Below are 22,022 nucleotides of genomic sequence, written 5' to 3'. Positions count from 1 at the left end.
GCTTCCCTTCGGGCCCTGTGGTCCTCGCGGCGACCCGTAGCCGCGCGTCCCGCAGAGCCGGCGCCAAAATGGCGACGCTGACGGGCGGAGGGCGGCCGCGCCTGGGGCCGCGGGGGCCGGGACGGCGCCGCCGCTGCTGAGCCCCGAGCCGCCCGCGAGGCAGGCGCCCGGCCGCCGGGACGTGGGACATGGTGCCATCGGCGCCGCGCCGCCGCCGCTGCTGAGCTCGCGGGCTACGCCGAGCTGGGACGTGCGAGCGGGAAGATGTTTTCCGCGCTCAAGAAGCTGGTGGGGTCGGAGCAGGCTCCGGGCCGCGACAAGAACATCCCCGCCGGGCTGCAGTCCATGAACCAGGCGCTGCAGAGGCGCTTCGCCAAGGGGGTGCAGTACAACAGTGAGTACGGGCGGGGCGCCCGGGGTTCCGCGGGTGGGACGTGGAAAGTGGGGTTCCCAGGGGGCCACAGGCCCGGACCGTGGCGACTGGGACTTGGCAGAGGCCGGGTTGCACCCCGGCCAGGGAAGCGTTGCGGGCTCTGTCGCGCCCCGGGGGCCTCGCCGTTTGCGGGGAGGCTGGCAGGTGCTGTTTTAGGATGAGCTGAACCCCGAGTTGTGCCAGGCACGTTGTGGGTGCCCTAGGGAGTGTTTTGGAGACCTAAGGCGAGGTCTTAGACTCCAGGGCCAGCAGGTGCACTCTTGGGACCGGTGGGTCATTCCCAAGGAATGCCGGCACAGTAAGAAATCTGTGTGTGTAGCTTGCACAGTAAAATTCGACCAGGCGGTTCGGGGTGCGCTCTGCGGTGCCCCGATTGGCCCAGGTGACCTCGTCTAAGAGGGATTCTTACATAACGTGGGAGAGCTCTGTGGTCTGCGACAGTCTTAAAGGGGTGATGAGGCCCTCCGTGGATGAACCATGGTGACTTGCAAGAGGAGCGGTGACATCCAGCCGGCTTTGAAGTCTGAGCTGTGGCATTTCTCTTCGTAGACTTCGCATTCAGTTTGAAAACGGAATATCAGCTACGCCACACATTCTCAACCGCCCCCCCCACCCCCTTTAAAGAAGCGTTTGTAAGGGATATATTTAGAAAAGCTCCAGAAGGCACACAGACTCGTTGTTGTAGGAGACTTGTCTTCTGCGGGAAGGAGGAGCTACTTACAGCTGCCCCACAGCCGGGACAGTTCCACTTCTCTGCTATAAATTATGTAAATCGTAAGGCTCTTAGATGCTGACTGTCCTCTTGACCTCTTTGAAGTTTTTCCACCTTGCAGGCTTTTTTCCTGGCAGTAATTAAAGGCTTTTATTCTCTCCTTTTAAATCGTCTTTCTCTGGAAGTATTTCCACATGTGCTACACGGTTTGGGCCTTTCTCCTCTTCTGCTACTTTCAGGAGAGTCTTCCAGTCTATGATGACGTATCATGGTGATAATGTATGATACTAAGAAACCGATGGGAAGGACTTCCGTGCAGGCTTGAAATGGGTCGTATGGATGTGTTCTACTCATGATTCTGTATGTATTTCTCTTACGTTCAGAGAATGGTAACTCTAAATACTCATTTATGCAAATCTTTACAATCTGCACTTGGATCCCTTATTTAATTTCATTCCTTACAGTAGTATTTTAAACTTAATCCTAGTCCTTTGGAAATCAGACCTGGAAACTGGACACTTCACCTTCTGAAAAGCACTCCCCACTGCACACCCCCTGGTCTCTGCGGGTGGAAGGGCAAGGGGCAGCAGAGCTGTCCAGAGCACACACTTGGCCTCAGGGGGTCGGCGGGCAGGTTAGGGTCTCCAGGACTAAATGAGAGGTGGTGAATTGGAGAGAATGGGATTTGTGCCTGAATTACAGTCCGTGTGGTTCATTAACATGTAACTTTAGAACTTCTAGGTTCCCTTTATTAGCAAAGTAGAATGTTTCTAGCATTTATTTTCCAGATGTCTTTCTTAGAGGAACAAATCAGCAGTGTGATAAGTACAGACTCAGGGTTAATGTACCTAGCTAAGAGTTGACGGTTTCCAAATACGTTTCTTACAGAACGTTGTCTTCCCAGAGCAAGTAAGTCTTGTCCTTGTAAGTGGCTATGATGATGAGACGGGACGTGGAAACCCAGCACACAAGGCAAACCTAGGCTGTCCTTGCAGTTTCACGTCGTTCGCATACAGAGCGGAGGGCAGGGCGGATGCCGCTGACGGGCCCTGCTTGGGGAGAGGCTTTAACTGGGGCGGGGGCAGCTCCCGGAGGGAACATCAGTCTTTCGGGACTGCGTCCCTCACGGGGGACCGCCAGGAGCCTGGCCAGTCGGATCTCAGTGCTGTCATTGAAAGATGGCCTTGAACTCCTCCTCACTAAGAAAACTTGGGAAAGGTTGGTTTCAGGGTAAGAGAGCTTTTCCTTTAGGAAATCAGCAGCTGGGTCTGGCGAATTCCTGGCCCCGCGCTGGCAGGGCTGCCGTGCAGGTTCCCGGGCCTGCGCTGTCCATGACGGGCACGTTTGCCATCACAGGCTTCCTCATGCGGTGTTCGTTTATTTCGCAAAGTTTGTCGGGTGTTCGTCAGTGGGAACCCGGACAGCAGTCTGTGCTCTGTGGGGAGTACGTTCCGGCGGAAGACAGATGTGCACAGCAGACACGGTGAGGAAGTGGCCGTGTGGCCGCCCAGAGGACTGAGCACTGCGGAAGGCAGGTGGAACCGGTGAGGGTTGGGACGGGCCTGGGCCTTGACATGGGCAGTCGGAGCAGGCCTGGCGGGGCGGGTGTCGGAAGGGCGCTGGGGAAGGCAGAGAAGGTGCGTTCCGGGCCAGGGGAGTCTGGGGGCGAGGTCCGGAGAGAAGGGCGAGAGGCAGGCCACGGAGGTGAGGGCGACGTGGGCCTTTAGGCCATCGCAGGGACTTTGTGGATGAGGGGACTTTGAAGGGCTCTGAGCAGAAGGGTGACTGCCGTGTAGGGAACAGGCTCTCTGCAAGCCGGGGACCCACTGGGGGCTGGTCGTGGTGGCCCTTGTGAGGCGATGCTGGCCCGGGGAAAGGGCGTCGTCAGGACCTGAGCCTGTGTCTCCTGCAGGAGTGAGCGCACGTTTGCGTCTCAGATAAATCATAGTCTTGGCGGGGGGCGGCGCGTGAAAGAAGATGATGTTCTGTCCTGCAGGAAGTGCGTGGGGGTGTGAGTGAGTGAGGACTGAATCGGGGGAGAGGAGCCGCGGGCCTGCCGTAGGGCCCTGTTTTCTGCACCGCGACTTCACTTAAGGAAACAGCAAAAGTGGCGAGCTAACTGGTGGTAAAACCAGCAGTCTGCCACGCGCGCGTCGCCCGTGGGTTCCTGTCCTCCCTCGGGCGGCACGCGGGACGGTTCCCCAGGCGGACTACTCGGCTCGTTCGAGCCAGTGTCGAAGGTTCTGAGAGTGGCGTTTTTAACGTCAAAGGAGGGGCTGGTTACTTTTTTTTTAACAAGTAAAACCAGATCGTTTCAGTTTGTTCTGACATTATAGAGTTTCTAGTTAACTTTTAAAATAAGTAAATTTAAAATTTTAAAAAGATTTCAGTTCAGGGGCAACAAAGTAAAACTTCGCTTGAGTTACTTGAAACTAATTTAAATAAATTAATTTTAAAAAACTTCATTCGAGAAAGCTGAAAGAGAATAGAAAAAAAAAGCGTTAAAATTGGTAAAGATAAAAAAGAAACAGCTCTAAGATGTTATCAAGGCCGTGTGAGCAGACACGTAGAGTTTGGAAAAGAACCAGAAAGAGCCTCTAAAATGAAAACGTGGCCATTAAAATAAAAAAAAAGTCAGCATAATAGCTCAAGTGAAGAGCCGATGCCGGGCCGGGGGGCGTGCGGCCCGGAGGCTGAGCAGGGTCGACTCACGGCGGACGCCATGGCGGATGGGAGGAGAGCGGCGAGGGTGGGGGAGAGGCCATTTGTGAAGAAAAGGTGGGATTTTCTGTAGTTACGAGATGCAGGAGACTCCAAGACATCCGAGTGTGTCAAAAGCAGTCGCAGCTACAGAAACTGGAAATTGCGAGACCATCAGAATCAAAAAGAAAACCTGCGGGAGCCGCCAGAGCAGAAACGGCGCCGTCGGCGGGGCGGCTCACAGGGGCGGGAGTGGCCTGGGACCTGCCAGCCCCGGCGTCTGTCCTGGGCGAGCCATCACGGGGGGGGGGGGGGGGGGGTGGAGCACATTTTCAGTCTCAGGTGGACAGAGCGCCTCGCACGGGTTCTTGCTGAGATCAGTCCCGAAGGCCGTCCTCGCGGACAGCAGTCCCCTGTCTTTTTGGTCCCAGGGACCGGGGCTCCTATGAGAATCTAACGCCCGAGGACCTAGGGCGGCAATGCCGGCGCTGGGGGCGGCCGCAGAGGCGGATGGAGCTTCGCTCCTCACCCGCCGCTCACCTGCTGCTGTGTGTCCCGGCTCCTGACAGGCCACGGACCGGTACTGTTCCACGGCCCGGGGGTTGGGACCCCTGGTCTCGACAGAGGGAAGTGGAGCTCAGGGATGGGAGTGGGATCTACGGAGCTAAGGGAGGCGCTGAATGGGCAGGTGCGGGCGACCTCCGCGTACGCGCCAGTCCTGCTAAACACCGCGACGACCAGTGTGACCAGTGTACGGGAGGCGAACTCCGAGAATCAAAGGCCAGAAGTCAGCAGCACGTCGCCCAGGATGGAGCTGATCAGAGTTACGGCATTCACAAGTCATTGTCATTTAAGAAGATAAAGGAATTGTCAATTTAGACTTTATCACAGCAAATGCGAATGTTAAAAATTCAAGAGTTACCATTCAAAGAATGGAGATAGATTGCAAGTCTTTCAAATACCAGGCGGGAAAAGGAATTAGAGGGGGGCAGCAGTGGCCCCATCACGTGCAGTGGCGGGGACGACCCGCCCATCCACAGTCATTCGGCAGGGACAGGCGGACTCACCACGGAAAAAGGGTTGGGAAATCGGATCTAGAAAATCATTAAACTGCATTAAAACCTTAATAATAACAAATTACTACATTGGTACCAAGTATTACTCCAGGAACGTAAAGGTTGTTTAACAAAACACATGTGATTTACCAGAGGATTAAAGGGGAAGAAGTAGGGTCATCTCGATAGGTGCAAAAAGAAAGAGCCAGTGGAATTCAATGCCCATTTTTGAATTTCAAAAAAAAAAAAAAAAAAAAGCCCCACTTCTTAGCAGGCTGGGGATGTCAGGGAACTGCTTTCGCCTGCTCGGGGGTATCTGGCGAAACCCCTCCCCATCCAGTCACGAGCCTCCCCTTTTACAATCTGGACCAGACGAGGCCTCCCCGCCTTCCCTGAGCTCTCTGCTGCTGCATAGGATTTTGCCCAGCACAACAAAAATAAAAAATGGAGTGGTAGTGGATAAAAGCCCTTTTGGGGGATAAAATTAACATAAAATCAGAAATGTGAATTTTTCTTTCTCAGGATGCTTTCACGTGTGAAAAACCGAACACTAGACTGAAAACGTGGCTTTTACAGTAGCACCGAACTTCTTTTCGGGCTGGATGATAAAGGTCGATAACCTGAGCTGCTCTCCCCCTCAAAACAATTTTTAAAGTCTGAAGGAAACATTTAGGAAAACATTAATGCTTCACTTAGTTCTTGAACTTGGATGAAGAGCACACAGCTGTCCACTTTGCCCGGAGGCAGAGGGGTGGGTGCTGGGAGGGCGCCCGGCAGACCCTGGGAGCTGTGCTTCCGTTTCTGGGGCAGGGGGAGGAATGAAGACCGGGAACCGCTTCCAGAAGGGGTGCTTTGAGGTCCCTGCATGAAGCTGATCTCCCTGGTGCCCCTGCCCCAAGCGGACCTCCTGGTGGATGTGCCTCGAAACCGTCCAAGTAGCCCCGCAACCTCCAGTGGGGAGTAAGTTCAGGAGCCCCGGGCGCGGGCAGAGCCACGGAGACGCCAGAAACCAAAAGCTGCCGGTAAAGTGCCGGAAGCGGCCGGACACGCAGCCCTGGGAGCAGCTGCCACGGGGACGCGGGGACGGAGACATCTGTCCCGGGCGCCTCGCGGCTTCTGCGCACGGAGCCGGCCATGTAACGCGTCTGCAGAGGCGAGAGGCTCGGGCGCGCACACAGCCCCCGGGAGGCCATGTGGAAGGACACGGCGGAGTCGGGAGAGGACCTGCCTCCTGCGGGCGGCACCGCGAAGGCCGGCGTTCGGGGAGTGGCAGGGAGCCCTGGGTGCGACGCCGGCCCGTCCCCTCCCGCGGCCCTCCCGGGGGCTCGGGCTGGACTCGAGGTGGACTGCCTTTGACCTTGAGAGCGGTGGCTCCTCGTGTTCCGTTTGGTGACAAGATAAAAGGGGTGGAAGAGGCCTGTCCTTGAGAGCTGACCGAGGCTGCGTCGCGTTTGAGAACAATGAGTACATTCCAGTGACGAAGGCTGGGATTTGGGGAACGCGGGATGGGATGAAGAAGTTGACTTGGGGGCACAGTTTCATGGAAAAAGAGCCGAGTGTCTCCGAGAATCAAGGGGCCGCGTAATAGCAGGGGAGCGGGGTGGGCAGAGAGCCGACAGCCCTGGGCCCCGTGGCCGGGTCAGGATGCTGGGACAGCTGGCCCAGCGCCCTCTGCAGCTCCCTGGGCGGCCCCGCCCAGCTCCACAGCGTGAAGCATCCTCTGCTGTCCACACCCCCTGCAAGGCCTCTCGGAGCTCCGGTCCAACCCGCTGGGCTCCGCGCTCTGCGGTCCACGAGCAGCTGCAGCCCCTGCCGCAGGCGCACACCTCACCGGAGGAGGCCGCCATCCACGCGTCGGCCAGGGGCAGAACCTCCGAGTCACGTTGACACCGTGTCCCTGAGGTCCATTCCACCCCCAGACGCTGTCAGCGCCACGTCCACCCCGCCCGCTGCTCCCTGCGCCCAGAACTGCCCCGCTCCAGCCCCTTTCCGGAGCGGCCCGTGTCGTGCGTGGCGGTCATGCCCCAGAGGCGGCGGGAAGCCCACGTTTCCGCGGGCTCCAGGCCCTGCACGGCCGCGTCCCTGCTTGTCCCGCTGGCATGTCCTGGCTCTCCCCAGCCCTGTGCTGCCGTCCCGTGTCCACGCCTGGCACCCCGGCCGCTCCGTCAATGCTTGTCGAGGAGGCGAAACAGAACAGCCTCGCTGCTGCGGCCCCGCGCCGGCAGAGCCCGGCGCCCTGCAGGACCGTGCGCTGGAAATGCAGCGCTGGGGAAAGCAGGTTAAGAGCCGACCGTCGGGCTCCAGAGGCTGCGTCAGGAGGACGCTCCGCCCGGCCCGACCCGGACCCGCGAGCCGTCCCGGGCTTCAGCTCAGAGGGAGGCCACTTTCCCTGAGGACAAAGTCCAGTCCCAGCAGACGCCACCCCATCAGCCTAGGAGGAAACGCTGCCGGGTCCTCCTGCGGGGCTGGGGTGGTGGCGGCGGGCAGAGGGCCCCAGGGCCCCGGCGTGCGCTGGCGGCAGTGTGCTGAGTGGGCACCGTCGCCTCTGGTCCCCCTGTCCCCAGCGGTGCCTCCCTGCTCACCAGCCACCAGGCCACGGCCCGTGCGGAAGAAAGAGGGTCCCCGGCGGCGAGGGAACAGTTTGCCTGGGGTGTGGTTTGTGTGCCTGATCTGCCCTTCCTCCCTCCCGCCAGTGAAGATAGTGATCCGCGGAGACAGGAACACGGGCAAGACCGCGCTGTGGCACCGGCTGCAGGGCAAGAAGTTCGTGGAGGAGTACATCCCCACCCAGGAGATCCAGGTCACCAGCATCCACTGGAACTACAAAAGTGAGGGCGTGCGGGGCGCGCGGGGCGTGGGGTGCGGCGGGGAGCGGGGAGCGCGGGGTGCGGCGGGGAGCGGGGCGCGGCGGGGGCGCGGGGTGCGGCGGGGAGCGGGGAGTGCGGGGCGCGGCGGGGAGCGGCGGGGCGCAGCGGGGAGCGCGGGGCGCGGCGGGGAGCGGGGAGCGCGGGGCTTGCGGGCAGCTGCCAGGCGCCGGCGCAGTGCCCCTTGCGGGCTGCCGGCTCTCATTCCATTGCCCTTGGTTCCTGCCGGGTGCCTTCCTCGGCTGTCGTCATGGAAACTGTTCATGCCTGGGAGGCCCCGTGACCTCCGAGGGGCTGTCGTGGGGGCGCTCATTAAAGTCGCTTTGGGGCGCCTTGAAATTCACTCTCCATCCTCAAGACCTGGGAGAGGCAGACGCTGGGGGGCGCGTCCTGAGGGAGCCAGGCCCCTCCAGCGCCCGGGGCTTCCCTGCTGCCGTGCGCTCTGCCAAACAGCTGCTCTGGGCCCAGCTCTTCACCTGGGCTTCATGAGGCCCCTGTCCCCGAGCAGTTCTGGGGGACGGCACGTTTGCGGGCCATCCAGTGCAGCCGCCCTTCTGCCCTGAGCCCCGCCACACATGGCAGCCCCCAGAAGCAGAGGGGCTGCTTTGCACGTCCGGGAACCCTGAAATGTCTCAAACGTTCCTTTTCACTGAAAAACCGTCCAGTGAGTCAAGAGCAGGACACATGGGACCTCTGTGCGAGATCCCACTCCCACTTAGTGCCAGCCGGGCCACGACCTGGGGCAGCCGCACTGACCCGCTGGCCCCGCCCATCAGCCAGGGCCCGATGGGCATCTCAAGGGGCTCCACCCACCCACAGCGCCCCTTTGCCAGGTGCAGTGCGGCTGGCAGTGGCAGTGAGCACCTTACGCCCCTCAGCCCAGGGGCAGGTACACGGCAGTTCCCCAAGGAATCCTTGGGGTTCAAGGGGTGGCCCCACGGCCAGGAGCTTCCTTGCCATCTAGGGAGGAGTGTCCCAGGTCACAACACGTGCAAAGGCCCTGGGGACAGCGCCAGAGGGACGGGCGTCTCCAGCAACACCCGGGTGGCCGCCGGAAGCCCGTCTTGTGTGAAACCCACAGTTCACTTGGGTGCTAATCTTCTGTTTTCCTCTTTTTAGCCACTGACGACATCGTGAAAGTCGAGGTCTGGGACGTAGTCGACAAAGGTGAGTCACGTCTTCGCGATGACTGCTTTTCTCTTTTGTGCCTCATCTGTCCTGTAAAGCAAAGAGCCGGCTCTGTCCCCTTCTGTGTCCTCGGCGTGAGTGGGTGGGCCCCGCAGTCCCTGGCCACCCAGACTCAGCGATGGCGCCCCTCGCGCACGGTGGGGTGACCGTCAGCATCTGCGCACAGGAGCCCTGGCCTGGGAGGCCGAGGTCGGTGCTAACGCCCCCTTAGCGTCTGGGTCGCGCGCCGGCTCCCCTGCGTCTGGCGGACGGGACAGGTGCACAGCCGTGACCTGTCAGGGACTGCGGACTTTGCTTTCGAACGTGTTCTACCTCCTGAAACCAAGCCGGGGGCAGCGGGGGCCGATGTGGCGGGCCGTGGGCAGGCTGCCAGCCCCGAGGCCTGCGTGGGGCCCCCCTGGAGCCCGTGCCGCTGGGGCAGCCCCCCAGGTGGCAGAGCCCCCGTCCATCAGCACCCCTGTGGCCAGAGCCGAGGACCAGCTCCCTGGTCCTGAAGCAGCCGTCCCGTGGGCGCTGCCCACTGTGCTGCTCCGTGCTGTCGGGTCCCCAGCACACCCGGGCCCGCCCCGTGCTCGCCTGGTGGTGAGGGGCGGCGCCCCCCCCCCCCAGCACCTCCTGTTCTTCCCCTCCGGCACTCAGGCTGCAGGTCCCTCCCCTGTGACGCCCAGGGCAGCCCACACTCTTCCCGGTGCCCGGTGTGGGGTGACCTCTGACCTCACAGGCTTGTCTAGCTGCACGTGTCCTCCAGTGACAAAGGAGGCTGTGTCTCGCGAGCTCGCGGTCTTGGAGGCAGAGCCTGCAGGCTCCTCTCTCCCCGGCCGTGCTCTTTGGCTGCCAAGGACCGATGCAGCTGGCGCAGGGCGAGGGAGGGTGCTGGCAGTCCTGGGCCCTGACTGCCCGCGGGAGCGCCGAGCCAGAGCTGGGGCCAGCCAGGACCCCGTGGTGCCCGCGTGGCCCTGGCGCCCCCAGGTCGTGCCCGCAGCGCACCGCGAGTGTGTGCGGGCTTGTGCGTGTTTGGCAGGCAGCCCAGTCGCTGTCCCGGGGACGGGGATGCTGCCCACACCCTGGGTGCACCCCCCGCCTTGCCGCCCCCTAGGCCTGCACTCGTTTGGGTAGGATGGGGTCGACATTTGGGGGCGGGGCCCCTTCTGGAAGCGCGCGTGTCCGCGGCGGTGGGACGTGCTCTGTGGTGCAGCGGCAGGCACTGCCCGTCCCGGGGCCCCTCACGTGCCCCACTTCCCGCTGGCATAAGGTGTGGGCCAGGCTCCTGGGACCCTCGCTCTGGCTTGGAAGAGAGGCGGGGCTGCACAGCAGGGGCACGGTCCCCACCTGGTGTGGGGGGGCCAGCAGGTGCAGGGCTCCGTGTCAGCTGCCTCCCCCGGGCAAGAACCGTGTCGAGCTGAAAGAAAACCGCCTTCTCTCTGTCACCCTAGTGTCACCTGTTACACAGAGTCAGAAGGTGGGGGGGGGGGGTTCCAGAAGAAGCTGTGGAAAGAGGCAGGCGTTGGTTTTTAATAAATGAACCCCACCGTGTTCTGGGGGGGTTTGTTCTGTCTGCTCCTCTGAGGCTGGGGAACCCCAGGATTCCCAGGGTGAGACCAGTCCGCCCCCGGCCGTGGGGGCAGGGAGGGGATGGCAGTGCATGTGTGTCGAGCCATCGGAGGCCAGCCTAGCTCCGCGCTCCTCGGCCCTGCCTGGGCCCCACGTCCAGCTTGCCTGCCCTCGCACCAGCTCAGGGGAGCCGCCACGGCCTCGAGGGCCGCACCGCAGAGGCCGGGCTGGGCTGGCCTGGCCTGTGCCAGCTGGCAGCGCTGCCCAGAGCTGGGCCTGTGCCAGTCCGGGAAGTGCCTGGTTCCCAGGCCCATCTGCCGCAGCCCGTTGGGGCCTTTGCCAGGGAGACCCCCCTGGGGTCCTGGCCGCGTCCTGCTGCCGGCGGGGCCTCCCAGTGCCAGCACAGCCCCTGGGTCTCCAGGTCGTGTGGCACCTACTGGAGGTGGTGGGGTGACACGTGGAGGGGGTGCTTCTGCCCCAGGCCATCCTTAGGCCCAGCGAGTCCACCTGGTAATTTCTGTGTCTTTCAATAAGGAAAATGCAAAAAACGAGGTGACGGCCTGAAGATGGAGAACGACCCCCAGGAGGTGAGCCGCGTCCTGCCCCGCGTGGCTGGTGATGCTGGGCGGGGGAGGCAAGCGGAGGCCTGGCTGCCCCAGCTGCTGGCGGGACCCTGTGCTAGACCAAGCTTCGCTGCTTGCCCACCGCTCACCTCCTGCTGTGCGGCCTGGTTCCTAACAGGCCACAGGCCGGTGCTGGCCTGCGGCACAGGGCTTGGGCACCCCTGCTGTAGAAGATTCCCTGCAACCGCGTTTCCTTGGTGCTGCAATGCACATCTCACCGTGGCCTGCTGGCCGCCCCAGCACTGTCACCCTTCTGGGTGGGGGAGAGTCTGGGACCCTACGGGCAGGGTGCCGCTGGCAGCTAGTGGAGGAGACCCCACCCAGGTCGGGGGCAGAGGCGCTGTGGCCTCAGGGCCTGAAGGAGTTACTGCCGGACCCTTTGCTGCAAAGCCTTCTGACCCCACGCTAGATGCTCTTGCGTTTGTGTATTTTTTTCCAAAATGAAAATAGCTATTGTCTTTTCAGATTGTAAAAGTCCTGTTCAGCCTTTTCCAGATGCCGGTCCTCAGCTGTGGGACCCCGCCGGACGCGCCGGCCCTCACGCCCGATCCCCTCCCCTCCCCAGGCGGAGTCCGAGCTGGCCCTGGACGCGGAGTTCCTGGACGTGTACCAGAACTGCAGCGGCGTGGTCATGATGTTCGACATCACCAAGCAGTGGTAAGGCCCCCGCGGTCCAGCAGGTGGCGCCGCGGCCTCCCTGCGGCCGCCCAGCACTTCCGGGGCCGTGGGCGGGGCGCACACCTGCAGTGCCGCCACTCAGGACCTGCAGCGGACGACTCAGAGGACTCTGCCGCGGGCGGATGGACACTCCGCCGTCTGCGAGGCGACTTGGCGCCAGGCGCGGGATCGTCATTGTGCGCAGGGGGCGGGGTGAGGCGTGTGCCTTCCACACACTTTCCAGAAAACACTGTCTAAAATTGCTCAGAATCAAGTTACCGCTCGCGTCACGGGCCCCAGGACCCCCCACGTTCTTTGAGTTGCGGCAGGAGGATGCACAGGATGCATCCCAGTGAAAGGCGCCAGGGCGGGATCAGCAGGGGGGTGGAATGGGGGGGGGATGCGTCAGCTCCCAGGGCCTCGGCCTGGAGGCGCGTGGGGCTCGACTCTGGGAGGGCAGCGGGTGCCGCCAGCCACCGTCGGGGTGGCAGGAGCGGGCCGGGGGCAGCCTGGGCTGCTCTGGGGGGTGAGTCCTCGGGCTGCCGCCGGAGGCGCTGCAGCGTGGCCTGTGGGGGGCTCACCTGCCTTTCACTCCGCTTTCTAAGTGCCGCCATCGCGTCTGGAATCCACGCCGCTCGTGGGGAGGCTGGGAACAGCAGAGAATGGGTCACGTCGGCAGACTGCGCCGCTGCCGTTGGCTGGAGCCCAGCCAGGCCTGAGCGCGGCCGCGCACCGCGTCTCGGAGCGGGGTGGGGGTCGGCGTGCGCACCGCCCTAGCGGAAGGGCACGCGCCGCCTCGGGGGTCGCGTGGGCCATCCACAGGCGCCCGGCAGTGCCGGCCTGCAGGACACCCCTCCCAGCACGGGCTGACCTCCAGCACACATGGCAGGCCCCCGGGTGGTGGCAGGCAGCGTGCTGGCAACACGCGTGGAGCAGAATGGTGGCGCTGTGCGCGCACGTCACCGACACATCCGCGCACGCGCAGCACCGCGCGCCTCAGGGCAGACGCACGCCGCCCGTGAGCCGGGCAGTTCCGCCCGGGGAGTCAGAGGTGGCCTCGCCTGCCGAACCTGGCGGACACGCCAGTGGCCGCCCGGCGTCACTGATGCGCCCTGCTTTCCTGCCGGACTAGTCGAGACCTGAACCCCGGGAAGAGTGACACGGGAAAGCTGCGAGTCGGTGACAGGGGCCGTGTGTGCCTGCCAGGCACAGGAGACAGGGCGGGCGGGCCCGGGGAAGTGGTGGCGGACGTGTGTCCGTGAGACGGTGAGACCTGGGCGCGGGTGTCCAGTGGCAGGTGGTTCCAGGCCGAGGAGCCCAGGCGAGGTCAGGGCGCCGGGGCCCTGAACACCAGCGTCCCGGACACTGCGTGGGGCGCCGCCGTGCTGGGGGACGGAGAACAGCGCCGAGGCGGCCCGCGCCCCCAGCGGCGTCTGGGCATTGCAGGGTGCCCTGGCGGGGCAGGCGCGGGCGGCCGGCACCCTCGGCCTTGAACAGTTTGCGTGTGTGAACATGGTGCGCGGTGCACTTGCTGCTGGTTTGCGCTGGGCTTCTCTAGATTAGGGAAGTTTCGTCACACTGCCGTTGCTCATTCACATGTGCCATGTTGAAGACACTGTGTGACGATCCTGTTAGGCTGAGTGACCGTCAGCCCCACAGGAACGGGCCCTGTGTAAAGGGGCCATGCGAGACCCCCATGTCCACTGCAGAGCAGAGCCCTGAGGCAGCAGAAGGGACACCTCAGAGAGCCCCGGGCCACACCTGTGACCTGCAGGAAAGTCACAGAGGAAGTCACACGGGAAGGGGATTCGTGAGCAGTGGAGACCGGGCGACGCCACGGCGGTTCTGTGGCGTGGAGGCGCGGGAGGCCGAGGGGGCGGCCAGGGCGGCGTGCCACGCGGCCGGGGTCTCAGCGCCGGAACTCAGGTGCGGCTCTCCTTCCATGGCTCCCCAAGGACCTTTAGCTACATCCTGCGGGAGCTCCCGAAGGTGCCGACCCACGTGCCCGTGTGCGTGCTGGGCAACTACCGCGACATGGGCGAGCACCGCGTCATCCTGCCCGACGACGTGCGTGACCTCATTGACAGCCTGGACAGGTGGGTGCCGGCCGGTAGCCCGCAAGCCCGCTGCCTGGGACGTGCTCCTGAGCCCGCCGTCCTTGGCCTCCAAGGCTCCCTGCAGCCTGCTCCGCGCCCCTGCCTCCCACGCGCCAGCTTCCCTGCCCTAGTCACACAGGGTGTGGGAACCCAGCCAGAGGGCACGGGCTGGGGGCCACGGAGGATGGCGTGGAGGGTGCTTAGGGATGTGGGCGTGGGCTGCGTGTAGCGAGGGTTGGAGGGTGAGGACCAAGGCCTGGCAGCTGGCCCTGGCACCGAGCAGACCCAGGAGGGGAGGGCGCATGGCCGCCTCGGGGCCCACTGAGGCTTCAGTCTAGGCCCAGGGACCCTGGGGCCACTTGGCTGTCATCCTTCTAGCAGGGGGTGGTCACCTGCAGGAGGCGGTTCGGGGAGGTGGGGACTTGAGGGCAGCCTGGCCGGGGTGCAGTCCTTGGCCTGGAGGGGCTGTGCCTGGCTGCCCACAGCTACCCCAGTCTCACGGCCATTCTCCTTGCAAGCAGGCCCCCAGGCTCCTCGTACTTCCGCTACGCCGAGTCCTCCATGAAGAACAGCTTCGGCCTGAAGTACCTTCACAAGTTCTTCAACATCCCGTTCCTGCAGCTCCAGGTGAGCCCTGCCCGCCTGCTGCAGCCGGCGCACACATCCCCACTGCTGCTGCGCGCGAGGCTGGGCCCCACCTCCATCCCCAAGGAGCACTCTGGCCGCTCGACACAGTCACTGGTTAGAGTGTAGGGTGCTGGCACTGGTGGCCCCAAGGTGGCCTGCCCTGCCCCCTCCCCTCTGCTGGGTTGGCGTGGGACCTGGGCCTTTCTAGAACCACAGACACAGCTGCAGGAGCATGTGGGCGTCCGAAGACGTTCTTATTGGGCTGAGAACCCGACGTCTGGACCTGCGGGTGCTGCCGCCCCTCCCCTCAGCCTCCGCTCTGGTCCCCCCTTGCTCCTGGGCCAGTAGCTCTTCCCTGCGTACCTGGTGCCTTTTAGCAGCAGCTGTAGGGCCAGGCCTGGAGGTGTTTGGCCTCCGGTCCAGATGCCCTGTCCCCCTCCCGTAGTGCAAATGCAGCCAGGTTTGCAGCCCGCTGGGCCCAGATGTCGCCCCTGCTGGGACTTCTCACAAAGCGTTTGCTTTGGGGCGATTCTCAGACGTGCGGGGGTCGCGCGGAGAGCTCTGTGTTCTCAGCGCGTCGCGCGCCAGCCTCCAGCGTTTCTGTGCTGTTCTCGTCAAAACCGCAGAACCGTCAACCCGTTAATGAAGCGCGAGGCTCTCTTCGCCTTCCGTGCCTTTGGGGCCCCTCTGCCCCACCTCACACAGCAGTTGCTTTGCTTTCTGGTAGAACAGAGGTGACGCCCTTCTCATCCTATGGTAGCACAGGGCACGTGACAGCCACTCAGCTTGTCACCAGGGTATTGACCCAAGGCCTCTTTACAGCTACGCTGGTTTCTCTTCCTTCTCGAAAAGGGTGTGGAACTTGCAGGACTATCGGTTATTTTTTCTTCTTTTCGTTTTGAAAGAAACGTGGAGCCTGCAGGCTGGGGTGGGCGGCGGTCCCACTCGGACGCGGGCCAGGCCTCGCTGTCACTGCCCACCTCCTCGGCGGCCTGGCGGCGTGCTCCACTGCTCTTACAGGTGCTTGTAGTTTTCACCCGAGTGCGACATGCACACAAACTCCGGGGACAGCACGAGGTGGCCCCGACGGTGGCTGGCAGCCCCGCAGTCCCCACACCAGGTGGCTCAGCGCCACGTGGCGCCAGGACACGCGGCAGGGTGTTCCGCGGCTGGCAGATGTGAGGGCTGAGTCCCGACCACACTGCGCGGCAAAGGGGATGGCAGGAAGACGACTTTTCAACGAGAGCTGGGGCTCCTCGAACCCCCGAGGCGCCTGTGTCACTCGGTGCTTTCCCTGGTGGCTGCCGTCGTCAGCAGCCAGGCGCCTGAGCTGCCGTGCCAGCCACCCGGACGCGGCCGGGTGGGCCTCGGCACAGCGCCGCCCGTGCGTGGCTGCCATGTAGTTCCCCGAGAACCGGGGGCGCGGCGCCGTTCCCTGCTCAGGTCTCTGCTTCTCGCCTGCAGAGAGAGACGCTGCTGCGGCAGCTGGAGACGAACCAGCTGGACATCGACGCCACGCTGGAGGAGCTGTCGGTGCAGCAGGAGACCGAGGACCAGAACTACGGCATGTACGGCGGCCCGGGCGGCCCCGGCGGCCGCGCCCGTGGGCAGGGCTCTGTGGGGAGGGGGCACGGGCACCCGCAGGCCGGGGCCCTTGCTGCCGGGACAGCAGGGGCGGTGCCACCCGGCCCGGGCAGGGCTGTCGGCCTGGGTGACGCGCGTGGCTCCAGCCGTGAAGGTCATGGTGCTCGGAGGCCCGAGGCCGGGCCCCGTGGTGGCGGGGTGGGCACCGTCGGGCCGGGAGGCCTGCAGCCCGTCGGTCCTTTTGCCGAGGTTCTCTGTTAGCAAGTAGCGGTCAACATCCGGAGTGAGGGAAGCGCCTACCTGGAGCAGGTGGGCTGGGTTCTGCGCAGAGGCCGCCCGACCTGGGAGGAGGGCGCAGGCGCCTGCAGCCACTCCCTGAGGACGGTGGCAGGTCTGGCACCCAAGGCTCTGCCACCCGCTGCCCAGCGAGCACGTTGGGGCCACGCCTCCTTTAATGGGTCCGACAGGACCCACAGGTGGCTTTGAGCCAACGGGCACAATCAGAGACAGTTGCTCAGCCTTCCCCCAGGACAGCCGCCTGCCGTGGGGACACAGGCACATGCAGGCGGGGCAGCTGTTGCTGCTGTAACTGCCTCGGTCCAGACCAGCCTCACCTGTTGGCTGCCTGGCACATGGTGCCACGAGCCACTGACCCAGGCTGTGTGTCCACCCGAAGCCCCAGTGAGACTGGCCACCCCGACGTTTTCTGTCTGAGGCTGCCATCACTGTTTGGAGCCAGCTGCCCAGGTCGACGCCAGCATAGGGGTGGGAGGGTCTCCAGAGAGTTCCTTGACCTCCGATGGGTTCATGGTGGTGCAGAGGCTTGGGGGCGGGGAGCAGGCCTTCTGGTCCTTGACAGTGCGGAGGCGGGGCTGAGAGCGGGCATCGTCCTGGTCTGCCCATGTGTACTTCCAGCAGACGGCGAGCGGGCGCCCAGAGCTGGTGGCACCTGTCCGCAGCTGCTGAGAGAGTCAGAGGCGCTGTGTTTCATGGGGACAGGCCCCTGAAGACAAGTGGTTCCCAGAGAAACAGCTCAGTGCCCGGGCCCGGGCGCACGGCTCTGGCTGCGGCCCAGGCAGGACGCTTGTACGTCCTAGCACTCAGCAGGGTCTGTCGGAAGGGCCTTCGGGGCTCTGCGGGGTCAGATCTGGCTGTTGGTTCTGGAACCGGCAAGAGAGTGAAGGGCTGGAGCCCTAGAAAGGCATCTCCGCCCAGGGAATCCCAGCCCAGCCACCAGAACCATGTCCCCTGAGAAGATGGTCGTTGGCACCCTTGCCGCCAGGGACTGGGGCCCTGGACACAGGTGATGGTGGTGGGGGCTGGCCGAGGCCTGGGCCAGAGGCTGGACTCACTCGCAGCGCGCTGGACTCCAAACCCCAGCCCCAGAGTCCTGACCTCAAGGCGAGGGCGGCCAGCAGAGACCCCCCCGTCCCAGTCCCCAGGGACTCCAGCCTGTGTGCGGGGCCAGCCCCTCACCCCGGCCTGTGCGAGGGAGGCCTCGCTGCAGGCCCAGCCTCGGACCACAGGCGCCTCCTCCCCGTGGGCGGCCCTGCCGTCCCAGCAGGGTCAGAGGTCATGGGTGGGACGGGCCATGACTCCCAGGGGACGTTATGCAGGATGCCGTGGGATGTCAGGGACACCGCCGTCAGCGTCACCAAGTCAGGAAGAGACGAGGAGGCAGGTGTCTCACTCCCGCCCTCTGTGCCCGCAGCTTCCTGGAGATGATGGAGGCGCGCGGCCGCGGCCATGCGGCACCCCCGGCGGCCAGCGGGCAGAGCCCGCCCTCGGGCTCCCAGTCCCCGGTGGTGCCCAGCGCCGTGTCCACGGGGAGCTCCAGCCCCAGCACGCCCCAGGCGGCCCCGCCGCCACCCCTGCACACCCCCTCGGCCTGCCCCACTGCCCTGTCCCCCGCGGAGGCCTCGCTGCCTCCGACGCACACTGTGGCCCCTGCCCAGCCCCCAAGACGCAGCTTCATCTCCCGGCTGTTCGGGACCTCGCCGGCCACTGAGGCGGCCCCTTCGCCCCCAGGTAGGCTCCGCAGGAGGTGGCCCGGGCAGCCCTAGCGGCGGCGGGCACACAAGCTCCCCGGGACTGGGACCGCGTCCCCTTCTCCTGGCACCTTGACGGCCCAGTCACGCCACCCCTTTGTGCCCCGGCCCTGCGGGCACAGATCCCGCCACTGCTGCAGAGGCCCCAGTTGGAGTCCAGGACGTGGAGGACTTCATCCCTGCAGACAGCCTCGACCACAGCTTCCTGGAGGACTCAGCCCCCTCGAGGGACGGGGATAAAGTCGAGGCCGAGGCCCCTCTGGACAGTGACAGGTAAGGATGGCACTGGGCTGCCTCCGAGCCCCGGGCCTGTGCCCTCGACAGCACCACCACAGGCAGCAGCTTCCCGAGTCAGGTCCCCCGAAGCACCTCGCACGTCACCAGGTCCCTCCAAAAATGCAAAATGACGGGATGAAGGCAACAGGCTCCTACCGAGTGCCTGACTCGGCCTGTGAGCCCCGCCCCGGCCCCACCTCACGCTGCCTCTCCTGCCGGCTGCTGTGCTACCCCCCACAGCACTCTGCAGGACCGCCCTGGAGACAGGTCCCCAACTGTCACCTGTGTCCCCACAAGAACGTGAGTGCCAAGCTGAGCAGCCCCACAGTTGGCGTCCACGCCTGGCACCGAGGGGACGTCCAGTGCCCGTTGAGGCCAGAGGTGCTCGGGGTAGGAGCCAGGCGCTCCGTGCCCCGCCACGACCTTTGACAACCCTGCTCCTCCTTTGCAGCGATGGGGAGGCCCCGGGAGGGAACCCAATGGTGGCAGGTTTCCAGGACGACGTCGACCTCGAGGATAAGACACCCATCAGGCCCCTGCTACCCATAGGCCCTGTCCCCGGGGAGAACCTCACTCACTCCAGTGCGGACGTAGCAGGGCACCCCAAGGCCACTATCCTGGCCCCACAGAAGTGTCCACAGCCAGAGACCAAATGGTATGTAGAAGGGACCTTGGGGGAAACGGTAGGGGTGGCCGCTGGCCCTGCGACATCATCCTCCTTGTCCCAAAGGTCCTCCACAAAGGCCTCGAGGCCACACAGGGGCACAGCTCCCAGGACGGCTGAGGGCTCCTCCCAAGGTCATGAGGACAGGAAGGAGGAGCTGGCAGCGTCATCGGAGAGTGACCCTGAGGGGCCAATTGCTGCACAGATGCTGTCCTTCGTCATGGATGACCCCGACTTCGAGAGCGACTCAGACACTCCAAGGAGAGTGGTGAGGATCCCCAAGGACATGCCTGGGGCGGGGCGGGAGGAAGACAGAAGGTTGAGAATGTTGGCCAACATCATGGTGACTCGTCCCCAGGGGCAGGCCTGTCCACCCAGCGTGGTGGCAGCAGCGTGGAGGGGCTGCGGCATCGGGGCTGCCACACTCAGGCCTTGCCATGGCCCAGATCCAGGGTCAGGTGTGGGGCCCCTAGCGGGGGCTTGTTACTTGCCCGGGAAATAGGAGAGCCTAAGTCCAGGGGTCACGTGACAGAGGGAACCAGGGCAGGGGACGGCCACGCCACCTGCCCGCTCCTTCTCCAGGGCGAGTTCCCGGTACGTGAGGACCTCTCCGACGTGACCGACGAGGACGCCAGCCTGGCGCCACAGCCCCCGGCCTCCAAGCCCCCCGGGCTCCCCTTCCGAGTGAAGGACGATGTGGACCTGTTCGGGCTGGGGCTGCTGGAGACCGGCCACAAGGCGAGCGGCAGCGAAGGTAGCTGGGGGCCTGGGCGCCGCCTGCTCATGTCCTCCGTCCTCATCCCCATCCCGCTGGAGTCGGGCGCTGGGTGGCCTGGGGAAGCCCAGCCAGGCGGCACGTGCCTGACCCCTTCCCTGTGCCTTTTTACCTGGGGGTCCTCAGCAGTGGTTCCCTGAGAAGCCCCACCCCAGGCGTCCCTCCAGCCTGCCTGGGGTCCAGCTGTGTTCGGAAGACATCCCAGACTCTGGGAGCAGACCGCAGGCCAGGACTGGGCTGCAGGGACCTGACTGAGTGTCCTCATGGGAGGGACTTGGTGGCACTGGTGGTGCAGCTGGGAGCTGGCTGAAGCCTGCGTGTGCCCCGAGTCCAGCCCTCCGCGGGTAACACCGGCGTGGCCTCCAGCCCGATGCACACTCGTGGCTCCATGTGCCCTCGGCCCTGTCTCCAGCCTTTGCCGTGGGTCTCCTGCACGCAGTTCTGCCCCAGCTAGACTAGTAGTGTCACCCGGCAGGTGTCTCAGAAGCTCTGGGTCCCCAGGATGGAAAAGAAAGGACCTGCCTGGGCTAGTCCTGGGGATAGGCACCGGGGCTGCCTGCAGTTCACCTTCGTCCCCAGGGCCAGTGGGGGCTGCAGCTGTGGGCTTTTGGTGGTGCTGCTCCTGGAGCCATGTTTCAGGGGCCATCCGCGGAGGCCGGGGCCACCCCACACCAGCGGGGAAGCCCGGTGGGAGAGCTGACACGTGTCCCTGCCTGTGCAGATAAGGAGGGCAGGCCTCTCTCCAAGGAGAAGGAGAAGAAGAAGAAGAAGAAGAAGAAAGGCAGAGAGGTACACTGCCTCCGGCGCCGGCGTGGGGGGTGGGAGGTCGTGGCGCCGGGTCCTGGGCGGGCTCTGGTCTCCTGGTACCCCTCCCCCCCCACACTGTGCCGTGCCCCCAGGAGGAAGACAAGGCGGGGAAGAAGAGAAGCAAGCATAAGAAGAGCAAGGAGGAGGAGGAGGGCCGCGAGCACGGGCGGCGGCGGCCTCGAGGCCAGAGGTCTTCGCTGGACGCGCTGGAGGCCTTCCTGGGGGGCGGGGCCCCGAGTGGCCACCTCCGCGGGGGCGGGGACTACGAAGAGCTCTAGGCACCGCTGCGGAGGCGGGGCTCGCCCACTGCTGGCTGGGGGCGCTGGGCCAGCCCTGCAGGGAGGGGGCAGCGGGTGACTGGCCCCCGCGCTTCTCAGGGAGGGACAGAGGCCCAGGAGGCCCAGGAGGCCCGCGAGGCTGTTTACAGGGGCGGGGCGCGCCCTCGTCGCCGCCAGGCTCCTGCTTGCCCCAGCCCGCCGCATGCGCGTGAGCTCGGCTTCCTGCGCTGCTCCACCAGGGCTGCCGGGCGCCTGTTCCCTGGGCCCTCTGGGCAGTGCAGGCGCCTCTCCCAGGGGAGGCTCATCCCGGCGTGGGGTCTAGCGCTGCCCCTGCATGGGCGCGCCCGCCGGCCCGAGCCGCGGCGTCCCCACTCATTTCCTTTTTCTCCTTCCATTCCTCTCCCCCCATAAAGCTGTCCTGTTTTACTGCGTGTCTGTGTGTTCCCTGCTGCTGGGCTCCGGGGCAGCGGAGTGGGCGCGCCTGCCGGGCCCCTTTGCCCCTGGTCGTGGTGGGTTAGTGGGAAAGGCCTGAGCGTCCTGCCTTTGGACCAAAGAACTTTTTTCCCCCAGAAGGGCAAGCTGCCCTCCGGGATAGCAGGCCTTCCAGCACCAGGAGTGGTCTTCAGAGGACGTCCCAGTGAGCCCAGCCCGATAGCCACAGGCAGGGCGAGCATGGCCACTATCCTGGATGCCTGTCCCCGCCCACCTAGGCAAGGCTGGGCAGCTGCACTCAGGAATAGCTGAGGGTGTCCAGCCCTCTGAGCGTGGGTGTGTCTGTACCCTGCTAGCCTCCCAGGGTCCCTGCTCTGTTTCAGCCACCTCCCTCTAGCGGCACCTTCATCCGGGAATCTCCTCTCAGGCCCTGCTGCCCCCCGGCGCAGCCCCCACAGCACCCAGTCCTGCCCACCATCCTCAGTTGCCATGAGAACTGCTTCCTAGTGGAGCTGCCCCTCCCTCCGGGGGTGGGCGGGCCGCACACCAGGTGGGGGGGGTAGTAGCTGTGCCTCCCCTTCCCTTTTGCTGGTTCCTGTGCCAAGAGTTTGCACCCAGGGGGGACTGGGACAGCAGTCCCTGGGCAGGTGCT

General features: G+C 64.4%; 1 protein-coding gene across 1 annotated transcript; it reads left to right on the top strand.

Moving 5' to 3' along the window:
• Positions 1 to 45: 45 nt before the first annotated feature.
• On the top strand, positions 46 to 21,369 carry RABL6 (RAB, member RAS oncogene family like 6). The gene is made up of 15 exons (XM_016130971.2): positions 46 to 394; positions 7,594 to 7,728; positions 8,884 to 8,931; positions 11,038 to 11,090; positions 11,692 to 11,783; positions 13,739 to 13,879; positions 14,401 to 14,506; positions 15,971 to 16,074; positions 17,802 to 18,118; positions 18,261 to 18,411; positions 18,866 to 19,069; positions 19,145 to 19,346; positions 19,661 to 19,832; positions 20,575 to 20,642; positions 20,753 to 21,369. The coding sequence occupies exons 1-15, from the start codon at positions 265 to 267 to the stop codon at positions 20,936 to 20,938; spliced, it is 2,109 nt and encodes a 702-aa protein (XP_015986457.2). The 5' UTR covers positions 46 to 264; the 3' UTR covers positions 20,939 to 21,369.
• The last annotated feature ends 653 nt before the right edge of the window (positions 21,370 to 22,022 follow it).

This window comes from Rousettus aegyptiacus, unplaced genomic scaffold, assembly GCF_014176215.1.
Source record: "Rousettus aegyptiacus isolate mRouAeg1 unplaced genomic scaffold, mRouAeg1.p scaffold_m13_p_3, whole genome shotgun sequence".
NCBI lineage: Eukaryota > Metazoa > Chordata > Mammalia > Chiroptera > Pteropodidae > Rousettus > Rousettus aegyptiacus.
Note: the sequence above shows the minus strand (reverse complement) of the source record. Positions and strands in the feature narration are given on the sequence as shown.

Excerpts from the sequence above, each read along its gene's own strand:
- RABL6 (XM_016130971.2), top strand. The coding sequence starts at position 265 with ATGTTTTCCGCGCTCAAGAAGCTGGTGGGGTCGGAGCAGGCTCCGGGC. Across the intron at positions 7,729-8,883 it reads CATCCACTGGAACTACAAAA|CCACTGACGACATCGTGAAA; the intron begins GTGAGGGCGTGC and ends TCCTCTTTTTAG. Across the intron at positions 11,091-11,691 it reads TGGAGAACGACCCCCAGGAG|GCGGAGTCCGAGCTGGCCCT; the intron begins GTGAGCCGCGTC and ends TCCCCTCCCCAG.